The 19,359-nt window shown below is 43.3% G+C and overlaps 2 protein-coding genes across 10 annotated transcripts in view; one reads left to right on the forward strand and one right to left on the reverse strand.

Annotated features, from left to right (window-relative positions):
* megf11 (multiple EGF-like-domains 11) overlaps nucleotides 1–19,359 on the forward strand; it is an 84,622-nt gene that overhangs the window by 43,688 nt on the left and 21,575 nt on the right. For all 9 annotated transcript variants that reach the window (XM_026175829.2, XM_080303919.1, XM_026175836.2 and 6 more), the window contains 5 exons: nucleotides 8,805–9,051; nucleotides 9,192–9,312; nucleotides 9,708–9,844; nucleotides 18,292–18,504; nucleotides 18,984–19,158. In XM_026175829.2, the coding sequence (XP_026031614.1) occupies nucleotides 8,805–9,051; nucleotides 9,192–9,312; nucleotides 9,708–9,844; nucleotides 18,292–18,504; nucleotides 18,984–19,158 (893 nt within the window). The remainder of the gene's footprint in view (nucleotides 1–8,804; nucleotides 9,052–9,191; nucleotides 9,313–9,707; nucleotides 9,845–18,291; nucleotides 18,505–18,983; nucleotides 19,159–19,359) is intronic.
* LOC145429807 (uncharacterized) lies at nucleotides 2,259–6,394 on the reverse strand. The gene is made up of 2 exons (XM_080303921.1): nucleotides 5,413–6,394; nucleotides 2,259–2,571 (listed from the first exon to the last, which is right to left on the reverse strand). Exon 1 carries the CDS (start codon nucleotides 6,392–6,394, stop codon nucleotides 5,603–5,605), a length of 792 nt encoding a protein of 263 aa, XP_080160047.1. The 3' UTR covers nucleotides 2,259–2,571; nucleotides 5,413–5,602.

Below are 19,359 nucleotides of genomic sequence, written 5' to 3' on the forward strand. Positions count from 1 at the left end.
ACATCATACCCTCAGGTACTTCTTAGTAATGCCACTGAATTTAACACTGAGCCGCCATTGTCTCATACAGGTGTGGATCCAAATTAAACTTTTCTGTTATATTACTCCAAGTTCAGCACAATTAGTCAGCTTGTGCATTTAGCAAAATGTGAAAAATGAGTGCTCGCAAACGTTTACAACAGTTTGATAATTCGACTGTCTCAAGTACTTTATTTTTTTTTTCATTCTGACAGCTGGCTGCTGAAGTTCCACCTGAAAAGAGGCGTTAAAACCATTAAAGTATCAAACTGTTATATATGAAAAACGATTTGTTCCTCGTGTTAGTCTCTGAGTCCTCCTTCGCTCGTTCGTATAGTCACTGAAAGGTGTGAACAGCTTGCACACGTGCTTCTCTTTTTTTTTTCTTTTTTTTTGCAGATTAATTTCAGGGTGTTATTAAGATTTTTCTCTGTGATGGTTGTGATATGTCAACATCACATATATTCAGTCTCACGCTATACATTTTACCGCCATTTCATCGTAACAGAACTGTATTCGCACCTTTTTAATCGTTTTATTTGCTTGTTGGTAACGCAGAGCTGTCATCTGTCCACTACAAGGAATTTGAACCAAAACATTTAAAACCTGCAAATTTACATTTTTATATCAACACTGAGTCTAATGACTGCTTTTAGATGTGGTGAAATGATCTGCTTTTACATGTGGTGTTGCTGGAAGGATCAGCACCACCAAATTCATGCCTTTGTAGCTGCATGCAGAAATTTGCAGCAACTTCATCTTCAGTCACAGGTTGTCATGAGATCAGATGAGACAGGTCCTGACTACATGAGGTTGCCAGGTTCCCATGCTAAACGAGATCTTAAGTATTGTATTACAGGACAGATTAAACTGCTGAGACCATAAACTCAATAGGAAAATGTTGGTGAAGCCGGTCCCAGCTGTTATAGCGGGAGATGCAGGATACACCTTGCACAGTTCATCAGTCCCTTGCAGGGCTAACACATTCACACATTCATACTCACACCTACCAATTAAACTGACATGCATGCTTTCAGACTGTGGGAGAAAACCAGAGTAATCAGAGAGAACCCACTCAAAGGCCCCAGCTACATTTGTTGGATTCAAACCCAGGACCTCCTTGTTGTGAGGCAACACTGCTAACCACCTCTGAAAATGCTTTGAGGGATAATAAGTGGAGCCAGTAGTGAGGTCATAGGCAATTTTCTCAACCACCGGGATCACCCCCTGCTGGCCATTTTAAAGAATACAGGTTTAATGCACTTGTGTGAAGGGTCCGTTTTTCGAACCGGTAGGTTAAGGTGCCCTGACACACACAAAGAAGAAGATATTGTGGTGACTGTTTGTTTTATGATGTCGCTCTTCCCCTTGCATGCAGCTTTAAAAGTAGCAACTGCAACATATAAATTATGCCCACATCCTTGGCACCATTACTGTAAGATGAAGATGATGTTAGAAAACATTTAAAATTTTCATCCGCAGAGCTGTAAAGTTGGATTTTGGTATTTTCTAGAATGATAGAAAATGTTAAAAAGCTATAGTTTCAGCCGTGTTCAGTATTAAACATAAAGTTATGAAATGTTCACAATTGATAAAGGTTGAAAGGTTTTCTGAATGCTAGTGTAGCAACATAGGAAATATCAAATAGAAAAAAATCATATTAAAATGTGAGGTATCCTGGGTAAAGACCTTAATATACTTACTTACTTTTAGAGAGATGGTTGGTCAGGATGTCTTTTGGGGAAGTAATTAACAATAATGAAGCTTTCTTTCACTTGTTTTCTTTTGTATTGACTCATACAGACACGAGATATAAATGTTGTTGTACATTGTTGCTACCTTATAATAGGACAAGCACAAGCATATATGGGTCGTTTTTGAGAGTATGAAACAGGAGATAAGTGAACTGTCTCATTTTGATTTCTAATCAGATCTTTTCATTGGGGAGTCCACACGTTCTTCCTGTCTCTCTGTGTCCGTTTTTCTTAGCAATTGCTTGACAGCGTTAGCTCTGTGGAGGGCCTTTTGTCTGTTTTTTGCTCAAGGCATCCTCATAAAAGTACCTGCTCTCATATAATCCTGAGCAAGAGTGAAAAAAAAAAAAATCATTGGAAAGACCAAAACCAGCAATTTCTTGTTATACCTCTCAACTCTGTGGTATTGAGCCACAAGGTAATTTATTCCCACTGAAGATCTAAACTGTGCCGTTGTGGAGGTAATTAACAACGACAGGAGAGGTCTCAGTGTCTCACTCCAACAACTTTATTAACTGACAGAACTTCACATATAGTCAGTGCCAAAATCTCCACCCCCACACTTCCTTTCAACTTGTGTGTGAGTGGAGCCACCTGGTGGTCCGCCACACATACCCCCCCTTGAACACACAGTCAGGTCTCCATTCAGTCCAGGACCCTGGGTCTAAGCAAACGACCCGCACGACTGAACCTGGGAGGGAGAGAACAGGCAGAGGAAGGTCCATCCTGTGAACGAGGCTGGTGAAGGCGAGCAGGAAAGGCAGGAGGAGGCTCAAACGTTGGTGGTCCGGGGGTAGTCCTGGGGGGAAAACCAGAGACTGTCAACCCCAGCGCAGGAGGTCGGCCACGGCGAGGGGCCTGGGCCGGCACTACATCACTGTCCGGAAGAACATGTGCTGGTTTAAGTCTGTCAACACACACAGTCTCCCTTCGACCCCCAAAATCCAAAACAAAATGTTTCTGGCCCGGTTCAATAACCCTGAACGGGCCGTCATACAGCGGCCGCAGCGGTGTCCTGTGGGCATCGTGCCTGACAAAAACAAACTTAGCAGTCTCTAAAGTCTTTGGAACAAAGGTGTCAGGCACGCAATGGTGCACCGGACCAGGAACCCGAAGCGAGTGCAAAAGCGGGGTGAGAGAGAGCACCGATGGATCGAAGCAGGGAGGAGGATTTTCAGGCAAGAATTCTCCAGGCACGCGGAGGGGCTGACCAAACACTAGCTCAGCTGGGGAAGCGCCGAGATCCTCCTTAACCGCAGAGCGCAGCCCAAGCAAAACCCACGGGAGGCGGTCAACCCAATTGCCATCCTTTAAGGAGGCGCGAAAGGCAGCCTTCAGTGACCGGTGGAACCGTTCACACATCCCATTAGCCTGCGGGTTGTATGCGGTTGTGCGGTGGACTTTAGCCCCCAGTCCATCAGCCATGGCCGACCAAAGCTCGGAAATGAACTGGGGGCCTCTGTCTGACGTAATGTCCGCGGGTGGGCCGAAACGCGAGACCCAGGTCGACAAAAACGCCTTGGCCACCACTGCTGCGGTAGTGGACGCCAGGGGGACCGCCTCCGGCCACCTGGTGGTCCGGTCAACAACAGTCAAAAGGTGCGTAAAACCTTGTGACTGCGGCAAGGGACCCACCAGATCGACATGCACATGATCGAAACGTTTGCCGGGTATAAAGAACGGCTCCAGGGGCGCCTTGGTGTGTTTATGAACCTTCGCGCGCTGGCAGGGAATGCACGCCGACGCCCATTCCTTAACAGATTTGCGAAGGCCTGGCCAAACAAATTTAGAGCTGACCAGTTTAACAGAGGCCCGGACCCCTGGATGAGAGAGAGCATGTACCGAGTCAAAAACTTGACGACGCCAGGAAGCGGGAACCACAGGGCGAGGGCGGCCGGTGGAAACGTCACAGACGAGGAGGGGACCACCGTCCTGCACGGGTCTGTCCTCCAGTATGAGGCCCGTCTGGGTGGATTTAAGCGCGAGGATGTCAGGGTCACCGCTCTGATCGGCAGCCATGGCGGAGTAGTCTATGCCGAGAAAGACGGGAGAAACCAGCGCACGGGACAAACAGTCAGCCACATGATTGGATTTACCAGCCACGTGCCGAATGTCCGTGGTAAACTCAGAAATGGCTGCCAACTGGCGCTGCTGGCGTGCACTCCATGGATCAGAAACCTTGGACATGGCAAACGTCAAGGGTTTGTGGTCCACGTATGCGGTAAAGTGACGACCCTCGAGAAAAAACCGGAAATGACGAGATGCCAGGTGGAGCGCCAGTAGCTCCCTGTCAAAAACGCTGTAATTGCGTTCGCTGTCACGTAGCGTACGGCTGAAAAAGGCGAGCGGTTGCCAGACACCCGAGATTCGCTGTTCCAGCACCGCACCCACCGCTATGTCCGACGCATCAGTGGTCAACGCAATCGGCGCTGAGGGGGATGGGTGGGCCAGAAGGGCAGCATTAGCTAACGCTGACTTAGCATCAGAAAACGCTTGGATGCTGTCCGGAAACCAGTCAACGGGGTCATTAGCTTTTTTACCCTTTAACGCCCCATAAAGGGGCTTCAGCAGATGTGCCGCTCTGGGGAGAAAACGGTTGTAAAAATTCACCATCCCCAAAAATTCCTGCAGTGCCTTAACAGTCGTGGGACGCGGAAATTCCGAAACAGCTCGGACTTTGTCAGGCAACGGAACCGCGCCCTCGGCGGAAACACGGTGCCCAAGGAAATCGAGAACGGGCAACCCAAACTGGCATTTAGACGGATTAATAATCAGTCCATGCTCCGCCAAACGCTGAAAAACCTGACGCAGATGGAACATGTGCTGCTCCTTCGAGCTGCTGGCCACCAGTATATCATCAAGATATACAAAAACAAAGGGCAGCCCGCGCAAGACCGAGTCCATCAACCGCTGGAAGGTTTGGGCGGCACCTTTCAGGCCAAACGGCATGCGCAGAAACTCGAAAAGGCCGAAAGGTGTAATTACGGCGGTTTTGGGGACATCCTCCGCGCGCACGGGAACCTGGTGATATCCCCGTACCAAATCGATCTTAGAAAAAACCGAGGTCCCCGCAAGATGGGCGGAAAAATCTTGGATGTGGGGAATGGGATAACGATCGTTCTCCGTGACATTATTAAGACGGCGGAAATCCCCACAAGGTCGCCACCGACCATCAGATTTAGGCACCATGTGTAACGGAGAAGCCCAGGCACTGTTCGAACGCTGCACGATGCCCAGACGCTCCATGGTGGCAAATTCTTCCCTAGCGACAGCCAGTTTGGCGGGGTCGAGGCGGCGCGCGCGCGCGAACACCGGGGGCCCTACTGTAGTTATGTAATGCTCTACCCCATGCTTCGTCACCGTGCTCGAGAAAGTGGGGACAGTGAGTGAGGGAAACTCAGAAAGCAAACACTGAAAAACGTCACCCGAATCTACTGAGTTAGCATGCACCACGGGCTGAGCACCCCGAGTCAAACAGGGTAATGAGGAAAAGGACACAGCATCAATTAAACGTCTGTTAGCCACATCAACCAGTAGTCCGTGAGCACAAAGAAAATCAGCGCCTATTATAGGCACAGAGCTAGCAGCAACAACAAAGTTCCACTGAAAGTCACGGTCGTGAAAGCAAACAGTCACCAACCTTTCACCGAAGGTTTTGATGGGAGAGCCATTAGCCGCTGTTAGCAATGGCCCGCAACCCTCAGCTAGCCTGTCCGAGCCAGCCGGGGGAAGAAGGCTCTTCTGTGAGCCGGAGTCCACCAGGAAACGCCTCCCCGAGCGCGAGTCCTCTAAGAAAAGCAGCCTTTCCTTGTTGCCAGCGGTCGCGGCTGCTACAGAGCGCTGACATGCCCGTTTCCCTGGGTCTGGAAACTGCAAGGCGGGAGGCAGCGCCGTGCCTTCGCTCCAAAACGCTGGTGATAAAAACAAAGCCCCTTTCCGCGGTGCCGCCGTGCAGCGATTCCGGCCACAGTGGACGAGTCGGAGGGCCCGTGGAGCATCGGTGAGGGGGAGGGGGAAAACGCTGGTGGGTCCTGAATAACCGTCTGGACGCCGAAAGTCCTGGTAGCCAGGAGGATGCGATCCGCCTCTTCCGCAAGGGAGCGGTAATCCTTCGTGGCCAATAGCGGGGAGTTGGCAAGGCCAGCGCGCACTGGAGCCGGCAGCTGTCGAAGAAAGAGGTGGGTGAAGAGAAATCCTCCGTCCTCCGCGCCCAGCAAGGACAGCATGCTCTCCATGAGCTCGAGGGCGGTGCCGTCGCCCAGGCCCGCGATGGAAAGGAGTTTCTCGGCCCGCTCAGCATCAGAGAGGGAGTAACGCCGCAGCAGCAGCCCCTTGAGGGCGGCGTACTTGCCCTGGGCTGGGGGATCCCGGAGGAGAGTCATCACACGGCGGGTTGACAGCGGGTCAAGTGAGGCCACCACATGGTGGTATTTGGTGTCGTCGGCTGAAACTCCACGAAGAGCAAACTGAGCTTCTACGTGCATGAACCATGAAGGAGGATCGTGAAGCCAAAAATCCGGCAATTTAAGCGCCACAGCAAACGCAGCCATCGGCGGAGGTGAAGGTCCGGCGGCCGCCGATGCTTCCAGGCCAGAGCTGGCTTCGTCGTCGAGCCTTAGCATGTTCACTACAGGGGTCACCAATGTGGAGGTAATTAACAACGACAGGAGAGGTCTCAGTGTCTCACTCCAACAACTTTATTAACTGACAGAACTTCACATATAGTCAGTGCCAAAATCTCCACCCCCACACTTCCTTTCAACTTGTGTGTGAGTGGAGCCACCTGGTGGTCCGCCACACCGTGATTTTATAATTTAGGGTTTTTTTTTAAAGCAAACATCTTACCAAGCAGGAAAATTCTATGTTGTTGTTGCTGGCTACAACAGGAAGATGGTAAACATATTGGATCAGTCCATAAACCGCAGTGCCAGTGTACTGGTTTTGGTAACGAAGGAACACCACGGGCAATGTTCCCTCTAAGCTGCGCGTGTGCGCAATTGCGCACTGCTGCACGCTCTCTGCGCACAGAAAATCTGTGTTGTGCACAAAAAAAAAAAGAAAATCTAACCTGAATTGAAATTAAAATAAATACGTTAACAATTCTGTTTTGCAGTGTTAGTCAGTAAGTGACTGGCTGCTCCAGTATGGGATTAGAACGATGTCACCTTATCCCATAGTCCAGCCAATGATGAGATTCACATTCGTATATATACGCAGCTAATCAACGTCGTCCACAGGCTATGACAGCATCCTTATGCGCCGACACCGGTGTTTTAGCTAGCAAAGCGGCATGGCTGATGTGGAGTGAAGTCACGTTAATGACAACGTGTAGAACCATTGGAGATGTGAGCAGGACAGACGGAACAATTGACGGAAAAAGTGTGGACTTTATACCAGTTTTTAAATTGTGTTGATAGGCCACGTAAAACCAGTGTTATGATTAAAAAAAAAAATATATATATATATATATATATATATATATATATATATATATATATGTGCAAGGTTTGTTTTTTTTCCTATTGTTGTTTATATTTACTGCGGAAACGCTCGAAAGCGCTCTCTGCCTGTGAGCAAAAACAGCCCCCCTCCCGACCCCCGCCGCCTTTCCTATTGGTGGAAAAATGTACCATGTCGACCAATCAAAAAATGATATGGCAACATGGCATTTAGTTGTTTGGGAAGGGGGGAGTTTTAGGAGTGATGGCGGTGTTTTGAGACGTGAGAGATTTGCGTTGTTTAGCGCAAATCTTGTGTAGTTAGTGTGTAGTGTAGTCAATAGTGTTGTTGTGTGTGTGTCAGAACAATGAGGCGACAACTGAATGTTACAGGTGTTACGGCAGTGATACATCTCCTGTTGTCAGGCCTGCAGGTATCAGGCTGTTGTTCTCCTTTATCTCATAGTGGACAGAAATGATTTGTTGGAGCGGCACAAATAATTTGTGTGGCATCAGATTTGATGCAGAACAGCTGATTGTTCTGTAAATAGTTTGAAATGTTTATTTAAAAAACCACCCTGGCTGCATTTTTAGGTAAACAGCTGCAAGAAACTTTGTTGTTTGCAAAACTCGGTTACTTTTTTGAAGAAGTAACTATATAATTAATTGCCCAACATTGGTCATTATATGCTGTATTTTGCAGACAGGACTCTCTCCCAGACCACAGACTCATACTTATAATACAAGTCAGAGCTTTATTTAAAAAAAAAAAAAATTAAAAAAAGAAAGTTGTGTTTTCAAAATTGGAGTTCAAGTTATTTTTACTTCCAATAGTGTTAACGTACTGCACAGGTCATGAACAAGATTTTTTTTTAAATTTTCATTGTAAGTGGGCTAAAGCAGTTAATTAAAAGTAGTCTAACATAAATGCTGTAATTTGATTATTTTAATAAACCGTGTAACTTGGATGGATTCGATGCTGCCGTGACCACAGTGCACACGTCTGCTGTTGCTCACAGTGGTCGAAGGGACCGCTCAGGGAGTTTGTGTGTTCGCTCAGACACATGAAAAATTAGAGGGAACATTGACCACGGGTACCAGTGTGCTTTATTGATGTGTTTTTAATCGAGGTCTGTGGCCCACAGGAAGAATATCAGCCTTTTGGTACACAGATAGTATTTTAATAATATGTTCAATTAATTGAGTGAATAGATTACATCCAGCAATTTGTTTGCTGTTACATGTTCAAAAGATAAAAAAAATACACAGATTAAAGCTTTAGATTTTGAATTTGTTGAACTGATGAAAATTAATATTGGAGGCATAGAGATAGATTTGCAAGCAGTCTGAGACAGCGCTTCCAAATCATACCATTATAATAAAGAGTAATTCATTGGGAGGAAGATTTCCCCTGATCATTTATTATTAATGATGAACTTTTATGGTTATTCCAAACAATCATTAATGAGTCACTTTATTATTTATTGTGTTTTTATGTGACCGTTATGATTTTCAGTGTTCGCGAGTGTATTCTGATGCATAGTCTCCTCTTTTTTTCTGGTGTGCTTGATGCCACTTGTCTCTGTGCCTGCAGGCTGCGAGAGTGACTTCTGGGGACCTCACTGCAGCAATCGGTGCCAGTGCCAAAATGGGGCTAAGTGTAACCCCATCACAGGTGCCTGTGTCTGCACTGATGGGTACCAGGGATGGCGTTGTGAGGAGCCCTGTGAGCATGGTTATTACGGCAAGGCGTGCCAGTTACCATGCCAATGTCTCAATGGTGCCACCTGCAACCACGAGACAGGAGAGTGCATCTGTGCACCAGGCTACACAGGGGCTTTGTGAGTACCACTATCATATTTACTCTTTTGGCACATTTTATGTAGCAATGTGAGTGTGTATATCCAATTTCTTGCTGATGCAAAGAACTGCAGGCAAAGACAGGTTACTTATCTGATACTTTTGACTTGTGTGCTGACAGCTGTGGGGAGCGCTGCCCCTCCGGTAGTCATGGGCCTCAGTGTGAACAGCGCTGCCCCTGTCAGAACGGAGGAACGTGCCACCACATCACAGGAGATTGTTCCTGCCCTGCTGGGTGGACGGTAGGTCACAAAAGCAAAAGCAAAGGCCCGAGGGGAGAAAATACTTGAACGCTGTTGTAAGTTTAGGGGGGAAAAAGTACAATAAATGAGAATGCTGTGTCTCTGCTCCCTGGAAGGAGAAAAAAAAATAGAATTTGTAGTGTGGAGTCTGACTACTGTGAACTTTCCATGTGAAAATTAACTCTGCATTGACCTTTCTGAAGATAATATGTGAAAATATCTTCCACAGTAAAGTGTACAGTTTTGAACTTACTTCTTGAATGTAATGCTTTCAGTTGCCTTCTAAAAAAAAAGAAAGAAGAAAAAGTAAACACATCTGCAGACACATAGAAGGACATTAACGATAGGTCTGAACTGTCCAAACTTCAATCAAGTCTGTTGGCTTGTTTTCACAGGGTTCAGTGTGTGCCCAGCCCTGCCCTCTTGGCAAGTACGGCATCAACTGCAGCAAAGACTGTTCCTGTCGTAACGGTGGAATGTGCGACCACATCACGGGGCAGTGCCAATGTGCAGCCGGCTTCAGTGGACGCAGGTATGCAGGTGACACGTCCGGCTGACAAACAGACCGCTCAGTTATTATTCAAAACGGCTTTTTCTGAAGTTCTATCAGCAAACTTTTGTGCTCCTACTTAAAATAGGTCATACAAAGGCATGATTTATTGATATTAGTATTTAATGCAAAAGAATGGTTTCATGCAGTTCCGCATTTAACAGTCACTCATTGACCCATTCTCTTTGTTGACTTCTAAATGAGGCACAAACCTGGCTGTTCTTTAAAAAGATAAAGGAAATCCTAGCATATTCTTATACTCGAGAGAAATAAGCATTTATAAATGCCCATTAGTCCATTTGAAGGTAGATTGGAAGCTTTTAATAGGGGCGTTGTATGTTTAATTAATCTTGTACTTCATGCTGGCCAGCAAGGTTTCATGTCTTCAGCCTTCATCCTCATCCACTCCCAGCCTATCCATTGATCTCACCATGAGCTACATGCTGTTTGGAGTCTGCTCATTAATTATAAGTAATGGGCTTATATTAAGGTCTCATTGAAATCCACAGATCTTTTTAGTTCCTCGTGCCTGCCAGAGCAGCCCAGAGCAGCCTGGGTTTATTAGTTCAGCTAAAGCAATTGTCTCTTGGATGGAAACACTTCCTTTACAAGACCTTTTCCTTTACTTTATTATTTTGCAAAATTGCCCTCATTCATTTTGTCAGTGGCAGGTGAATTAAACTGCCAGGAATAATCTAAGATTGTGTTACCCCCCACCCACGTGTGTCTAGTATAATAATACCATTGTCCTCTGATAAAACTAAAGCTAGGGTAATTTAAACATGAAACATAACTTGGCCATTTTATGTTGTAATTGAGCTATTTGTAAAAGCTTTGTTACACTCTTGAGACTGAAACTCCACCAGGACTGTATACTTAAGTCAGTATATTGAAGTGAATGAAGAAATACATTTTTGGATCTACACTAGTTTATGTGCAGAAAACTGAAGCAGTTTCTGTTTAGCTGATGACGATTACTGAGTCTTGTCCAACCCCTGCAGAGACGCTGAAGTACTGACAGCAGAGGCCCGCTGTCCTTGTTAAAATTTGACCATGGATTTATGAAAGTATTTTTAAAGTAAACATTCATTATTAAAACTTTGAAATGTAAGAAGAGTGTTAATAATCAGTGACTCTGAATATGACCACTTTTTCATTAACAAATAATCTAACGCGTTACTATTTCCATAACAGTAGTCAGATTAAAGTTACTTGTCCAAACCACTGTGCGTTACTATTTTTAAAGCAAAAAGATTTGGTTTCTTCTTTTCGTCTCAGCGGATGACAAACGCATACGTGTCGTAAAACGTCACATAAGCAACAGCTCACGTTTCCCGCTCACAAGCAGCCAGCGACGTAAAAAAAAGTGTAAACAACAATGGAGGGAGAGAGATGTTCGTTCTTTAGCTGGAAATATGGTCACTATTTTGAGTTTCTGTCAACTAAAGATTTCAATATTAAGGTTCGTTGTACACTCTGTGTCGGCGTAAAAGTGTTATCTACCTTCAAAAACACTACGTCAAACTTAAGGAAACATTTGGAGTCGCAGCACGGCACAGTCAAACTCACAGAGAGAGTCCCACCAAGTGGTCCGAAGCAGAGAGCCGTGACTTCCGCAGGAGGTCCTACACCCTCAAACAACAAAAGTTGGACTTTGGTGCAAAACCAGTAAGTGATGAAGAATTGAAGAAGTTGGTCGCGCAGTATATTGTAGAAGAAATGCTAACTATAAACACTGTTGACTCGCCCTCGTTTCGTGCCATAATAAAAAAGATCCCTACTTCTAATGCCGAGCTGCCTCACCGAACGACTTTTACTTCTTACTTGGAGAGTTTGAAGGCCGCACTGAATGAAATTGACTTTGTTTCAACTACCGCGGATATTTGGACTGCTAACAACAGAGGCTATATGGGAGTAACGCTCCACTGGATCAGTAGAACCACATTAGAGCGCTACAAGGTTGCATTAGCATGCAGGCGGATTCGTGGTAGACACGTATGATGTCATTGGTACAGAAATCGAAAACGATTACTCAACAAAGTAGTTGCAACAGTTACTGACAATGGATCCAACTTTGTTAAGGCGTTTCAAATTTATCATCCTGTCACGGAGTCCGATGATGAGACGGAGAAGGAAGAGTCCACCCCCAAAGACGATGATGTCACTTTTTCTGATCTGTCAGAATGAAAGTGATGGTCAGCTGTCTCTTCCCCCGCACCGCAGGTGTGCTTTGCACACCATCAACATAATTTGCACACAGAGAGCAGGGCTGTGTATAGGAGCAGCACAGCAAAATGCACAGCTCTTCGGACCAAATTGAGTAGATCTACACTTGCATCAGAAACAGTGGAAGAAATCAGTAAAAGAAAGCTCCTAATACCAACACCCACAAGGTAGAATTCCTTTTTTGATGCTGTAAAGAGAATTGCAGACATCCCCATGGGTGAGCTGAATACTCTGTGCACAAAGCTAGGACTGAAGTGCTTCAAAGATCAAGAATACCAGGTCCTGCATGAGTACTGCATGGCCATGAAACCTCTGACTGCAGCACTGGACATTTTACAAGGCGACTGTCCATATGGAACTTTACTACTAACACTTGAAGTTCTGATGCAGAAGACCCAGGCTGTGAAAGATGACCTCTCCAGGATGACTGCAGGCCTTCCAGATGCCATTGTACAGGTACGCTCTGTCTTTAAATTTGTCAAATTTTTTGCTTCATACAATTCACAAACATGGAACAGAATATTAATTATCATTGAAAAATAAGATAACAACAATTAAAATGTTTACAAGTAACCTAAAACAAAATAAATCCATAATACTGATCTCATATTAGGCATGGTTTGCAAATAATTCAATAACATATTAAATTGTAGGCATAAAAATATCGATTATGTTTTTTAGGCTATTCAGACTTGTTTCACCGGTGTGCTAGACGACAAAGATGCCCTTCTCGCAGCTGCCAGTTGGCTGAGAGATACAGGAAGGAGGGAGCGAGTACAACAACTTCTGACAGCAGAGTGTTGCACCACTGCTCCTCTGGCAAAAAAACCTGCCAGTGTGCCCAGTGCTACTACATCTAGCAGCCAAGGTGAGATGGCAGAGCCAGAGGAGGAGACCTATTCTGCAGAAAAAGAAGTCATGGACTACCTGATGTCAGGCTACGACCTTCAGATTCTGCATACGTTTTCAAGCATAAAGACATTTTTTTTAAAAGTATAACACTCCAACCCCATCAAGTACTCCTGTGGAGCGACTTTTTAGTCTGGGAGGTTTGGTGCTCACGCCTAAAAGAAATCGACTTTCTGACAAAGGGTTTGAGAAGCTTCTGTTAATGAGGTACAACCACTGGTTTACTCGCTCCAGTCTACTGTTTCTCCCATAACATGCAATGACAACATATACTGAAAAAAAGAGAATGGGGAATCCAATTTAAATAACTATTTACAAGTAACTGAATTAAGTTTATCAAAGTCACTTAATAAACTTATTAAAGTTTTCAAGTTGATTAACTTAAATCAATTACTTGCAAGAAAGTAAGGCAATTTAAGTTGGACCTGCAGTCTCTTTTTTTTCATAAGATTAGTCCAAAGTTACAAAAGCGGACAATAGTGCTTACATGTGGATGATAAAAAAAAAGTATCTTAAGGGAAGTCAAGAAAGACTCTTTGTTTGTTTGTTTGTTTGTTTGTTTTTTATAAAAAAGTATTTGTTAAATGAAGTCGACTTATTGTTTTTTATAAAGTTTTTGTTAAAGTCAAAAACTTTCTTTGTTTTTTTTTTATAAAAAGTATTTATGTTAAGTGAAGTAACAAGACTTTCTTTATTTTCATACAAACAAGTATTTCTGTCAGGAAAAAGTTCAGCTTCAAATGTCAGGAGATATATTGTTGACATTACTGTTAAAATACACTTCCAATAAAGTGAGTATTGGCAAAACCGGTTGATGTTTTTATGTTGAGGCAGTGGGGAGTGTTATTGGCAGCTTCTGAAAGTAACTAATAAAGTAACTAGTAATCTAACTTAGTTACTTTAAAAATAAAGTAAAGTAGGGCTGGGCCATATTATACCGTTCACGGTAATACCGGTATAATGTTAGGCAACGATAGGAAAATGAAATATTGCGATAGAATATGAGTAAAACGCGCGTGCGCAGTGCCTTTGTTTTTTTGTGTGTGAAATTATTTTTTAACCATTTGACTTGAATTTGATTTAAGCAGATGCATATTCTTTGTGATATGACCATATGGGAAACAAATGATCATTTAGCCATTTATTTTTAGCTCAAAATGACAACATTAACACAGTAAAACAGGTCTCTTTTTTAAACAGAAGCCTGTCATGCTTAACTTTTGAGAATATAAGTAAATCTTTCTTTAAAAGAACTCTGTCCTGCTTAACTTAAAATTATATAAATTAATAGAAAGCAATAGAACAAAAATATTCTTGTAACAGTGCACATATAGTGCATTTAGTACAATTGGCTTCAGTTGAGGTATTATTTCAGCTTTTCTAATGCTAATCAGCTGCTCCTGTTTGTAAACCCGCTTGTTCCCATGATTACACATCATAACTCATCATCATTATTAATCTATGTATTACTTTTATGTATTAGTCATCTATTTGTTGTAATCATCTATCCTTGCAGTTGTTTATTACACAAAATAAATTTTATTATCACACTTCTGGCCACATAGCGCTGATATTCACTGCACATGCCCATATTAACCTTAACCAGAGGGTTTAAAAAAAACAAACCAATGTTTACATACCATATCTGCTTCTGCCGTGGCCTGGTGGACAAGAAATTGGTTAAGGGTTCCCCGAGCTTTCACGCCCCTCATGTTCTTCATGCGCCCACCATTAGAAGCATGCCTATGGAAAAAGTGAGGGTGTCACCGCAGCTGCTCACACGTAAACGTCGGTGAAAAAGACGTTGCAGCACGGCGTGTGATCTGGACACAAGCGATGGAGGCACAACTTGTAGAACTTTGGAAAGCTCATCCGAGCCTTTTCGATGTGGCATCACAAAATTATCACGACCACAACAACCGTGAAAATAGTTGGATTTACATTGCTGCTCAATCACAGCTGCCTGATCAATGTTTTTCATTAGCAATTTAGCAAAGTTGATGGTGGTGGCGTGCGTATCTGTCTGAGTGAAAGACAGAGAGGGAGAGCGAGCGACAGATTTTCTATTATAACCTTCATTTTATGGAGTCACAGTGTGAGCACTCAGGTCGCATCAGAGCATCGGGCGGTATAGTGTGAGACCCTGCCTCGTGACCTATAAACTTATAACCCCTGTGAGTCAATCGTGCAGTTTGAAAATCGCACAGTGTATGTCCAGCTTTAGGTGTACTGTCGTCCGAGAATTGCACCGCAGTGTCGGCGTTTGTTTCCCTGTTGGCCATGCTTCTTGTTGTGGTCATCTGTTGTCTTACGGTATTTTCTCCGTAAGCAACCTTTCCTCGACCAATGAGATGAACGGTAATCTGAATTGTCATACTCGAATTGTCATAAGTGTGCTGTCAGCTCATTGGTCACAAAGCAGGAGAGGGGCTGGGAATTATGCTTTCAAACAAAGTGTTAATTCCATAAACATTTATAGACTACTTTTGATTCTCACTGTATTACGGGACAAAGTGCGTCCCTTATTAGCTCAATACGGGACGTGTACTTTTGTTTCTAAATACGGGACGATTCCGTTTTTTAAGGGACGGTTGGCAACCCTAGGTCAAACGAACACTGCAGCATCACTGAGAGTTAAAAACTGTCTCAATTCTTTCATCTTTAATAAAACGATCAGCATTGCTGCTTTACCAGGTGTAACTATGAAGTTTAACTTCCAGGCATCCATGAAAACAAAATGTATTACATTTAACGGAGTTAGAAGTTAGCAGGACGCTAGCGGAAGTTAGCTCGCTAGTTACCGCTGAGATTTCTGAAAAAATTCAAATGTACAGCTCTGCTATCATGTCCAACATAAATGAAGACAGGAAACTAAACAGCAGTGACGTTTGTAGGGTTACTGAAGTTGGGCTAGCTGGTATATAATGATGTGCTACCTGATCGCTAGTGACACAGCTATGCTAGCATAACATAAACAGTGAAGCTGGAGGACGAACACTAACACTTTTCCACTTATAAAAGTTAACATTAAGGTTCCTGATAGTTAGAGACAAATGCAATCGCATGGCAGGATGCTGTAAACGGACCAAACTTCAGTCAGGAGAACAACTGAGATGATCCATCCACAATACAAGGTTAGTCATTAATATACTGCAACAACATGGGAATAGAGTATCTGCCGGAGAATTCAACATTAATGACTCAATGGTACAGAAGTGGAGGAAGCAAGAAGAATGAGTTTAATAAAGTTTGATTTATCTGACTTCTTTGTTTCGCTTAATGTGCCTTATAATCCCGTGCACCTTATGGTCTGAAAAATACGTACTGCACACTGCAGTTTCATGTTGCAAAGCACCTCTTTTTAACTTCAGTGGATATTATACTTGGTTATGCTCAGGATATGTCAGCCCATTTCTACTGGAAATGCCTTTTGGTTAAACTTTAAGCAAGGAATTTGCATTTGCACTGTTACATTTTTATAAAGCTTTAATGTACATAAAAACCAGCTTCTTGTTTAAGTGAAAATAAATGGAAGGTTGTCTTTTTGCACTAGTAATGTTGTGGAGTTGTATTTTGTCTCGCATCAATTATATCGTCAGTTATATCGTTATCGCAAATTTTCAAATATATATCGTGATAAATATTTTTGGCCATATCGCCCTGCTCTAAAGTAAAGTAACTAAATTACTTTTGGAAGGAGTAATCAGTAGTCCGTAATATATTACTTTTTCAAAGTAACTGTGGCAACACTGTTAATAATATATCCATATTATTTAATGTATTGAAGCTGGGGCTGGAGTTTTATTTCATGTTCCAATTCTTAAACAATCTTTGCATTGCGTAAAATATGATAAAGCATTATTGTTTTTTAGTATTATATTTACATGCACTTTCCAAAAACACCCTGTTGCATTCAGATCTGCCGCATTTCCTCGTGGCAGAGATTCAACAAGGTGCTGGAAACATTCCTCTGAGATTTTGGTTCATATTGACATGATAGCATCACACAGTTGCTGCAGATTTTTCAGCTGCGTGTATTGATGTGAATCTCCCGTTCCACCGCATCCCAGGGGTACTCTGTTGTGGATTGAGAACGTGTGACTGTTGAGGCCGTTGGAGTACAGTGAGCTCACTGTCATCTTCAAACCAGTTTGAGATGATTTGAGCTTTGTGACATTGCGTGCTGTCTTGCTGGAAACAGTCATTAGATGATGGGTAGACTGCTGTAATAAAGGTACGGACATGGTCAGCAACAAAACTCAGGTAGGCTGTTTAAACAATGCTCAGTTGGTACTAATCGGTCCAAAGTGTGCCAAGAAAATATCCCCCACACCATTACACAACCAGGTCAGTACCAGGTATTTAAACCCTAGTGGGAGTTCTCCCTTAAGAGGGTCGTTGACCCGCTCTTGATCATGTGCCTCATCACACGAGCCAAGGCGTGAAAAAGGTGAGTGTCATTATCAGCAGAGGTTTCAGGTGAAACCATCGTGAGACCTTGCCTCACACTGTCATGTGAACTATTAAGAATGCCTGATGCAAGATGTGAGTGGGGGTTATTTAACAGCTAACCTTCTGAAGACACACAAAAATGTAGTCTGCTATAAAATCAGATGGTGACTGGTACCAACGTAAAACAATAAAATAATAATACAAATAAAACTTTACAAGCAACCTATTATATATTTATCTTATGCTTTTAAAATGTGAACAGAGTGGTTAGAGTAAAATATTTGCCCGCATTTATTTTCCTTTGAGTTTAGAAGGTTCAGGGTCTATGAAATATGTATCCAAAATGAAATGTTTCAGTTTTACTAAAATGGCTCATAATAAATATAAAATTGACTCAATTTCCTTCATGTACTTGTGACCATGTGCAATTTGTAAAGGCTTTTTAATGCTGTAGTGATTAAGCATTGACATTGTTGAAAAATACCATCATTTATTAACTGAACTGCACTCACAGAGCTGAAAGGTGGGATTTGTCTGTGTTTGAAACCCTAAAACATGAACTAGAGAAAGGACAGAAAAATGAGCACATTTTAAAAGATGGAACCAAGCAGAGTTTGAGATTTTGCAGATTATTCTTTATTCAATTCATTTTATTCAATTGTTGAAATTAACATTGTATATATCTGTATATATATATCATACATGCACAAAAAGAATCTTTAACATTTCCAACATCAGATTTTCATGTTACAAGTCTTGACTCATTTTTTCCCCCATGTACCTGACATTTTTTAGAGCAGCAATTTAAAAGACTCCGTCATTGCTCTGTAATTTTCCTCCAGATGTCAGGATGACTGCCCTGTGGGCACCTATGGACCGCAATGTAACCAGAAGTGCGAGTGTCAGAATGGAGCCAAGTGTCACCATATAAACGGAGCCTGTCTATGTGAAACAGGGTTTAAAGGGCCTAATTGCCAGGAGAGATTCTGTCCCCCAGGTCTATACGGCCTCATTTGTGACAAGTACTGCCCCTGTAACACCACCAACACCGTCAGGTAAGTGAGACATCAGTGCAAGGCCACACACAGCTTTGCTCTGACCAAGCCCTGAAGCAAAGACTCTCCATATGAATAAAGATTTCTGCAACTCAATTTTGTCTCATCTTAGCTCTATGCCAGCACTCATTCTGAAGTCTGGACACCTCTTAGCCATGTCATCCAGTTAGCTTTTAATCGCGACCTTTGCTTCATTCATAATTTCTCAGCAGCATTCATAGTTAATGCAATGTTAATGCTCTGATTCCGGCAAGAGTTGGGCATCGGCCATAGAAGTCATTACAGAACGAAGGAGAAAAGGGACACCTCATCTATCAGAAACGAGCACGTAGACGCGTAGATGGATGAATGGCTTTTGGCGCGGACTTCACACTTTGATCCTGCTCAAGAATGAAGTGTTGATACTTTTAGAGCTCAAACTTCACCTCACCCTTTTTCTTCCTGTCATTGTCCCATATTTCTTTCTCATTATATTGTAGCTGCCACCCGCTTTCTGGTGAATGCACCTGCTCTGCGGGATGGACAGGGCTTTACTGTAATGAGTCCTGTCCGCCTGGATTCTATGGAGAGGGTTGCATGCTGACTTGTAGCTGTGCCAACGGAGCTGACTGTCATCCTGTCACGGGTACCTGTACATGTGCCCCTGGGTTCATGGTGAGTATCATGTACATTCACTGCTATTTTATTGTACTCATATCTGTGGCCACTTTCAGGATAATGTTTTATTAAAGATTTTCTTTCAAATTTGACCTTTACCTGATCTCATGAGATCTAGATCTCTTTTCCCAGAGCCAAAATGCCAAGGTGGGGCCACAGTTACGCTATGCAAACCGAAACACAGCCAATGTGTACTCA

The sequence above is a fragment of the Astatotilapia calliptera genome, chromosome 7 (genome assembly GCF_964374335.1).
Source record: "Astatotilapia calliptera chromosome 7, fAstCal68.1, whole genome shotgun sequence".
Lineage (NCBI taxonomy): Eukaryota > Metazoa > Chordata > Actinopteri > Cichliformes > Cichlidae > Astatotilapia > Astatotilapia calliptera.

Excerpts from the sequence above, each read along its gene's own strand:
- LOC145429807 (XM_080303921.1), bottom strand. The coding sequence starts at position 6,394 with ATGCTAAGGCTCGACGACGAAGCCAGCTCTGGCCTGGAAGCATCGGCG.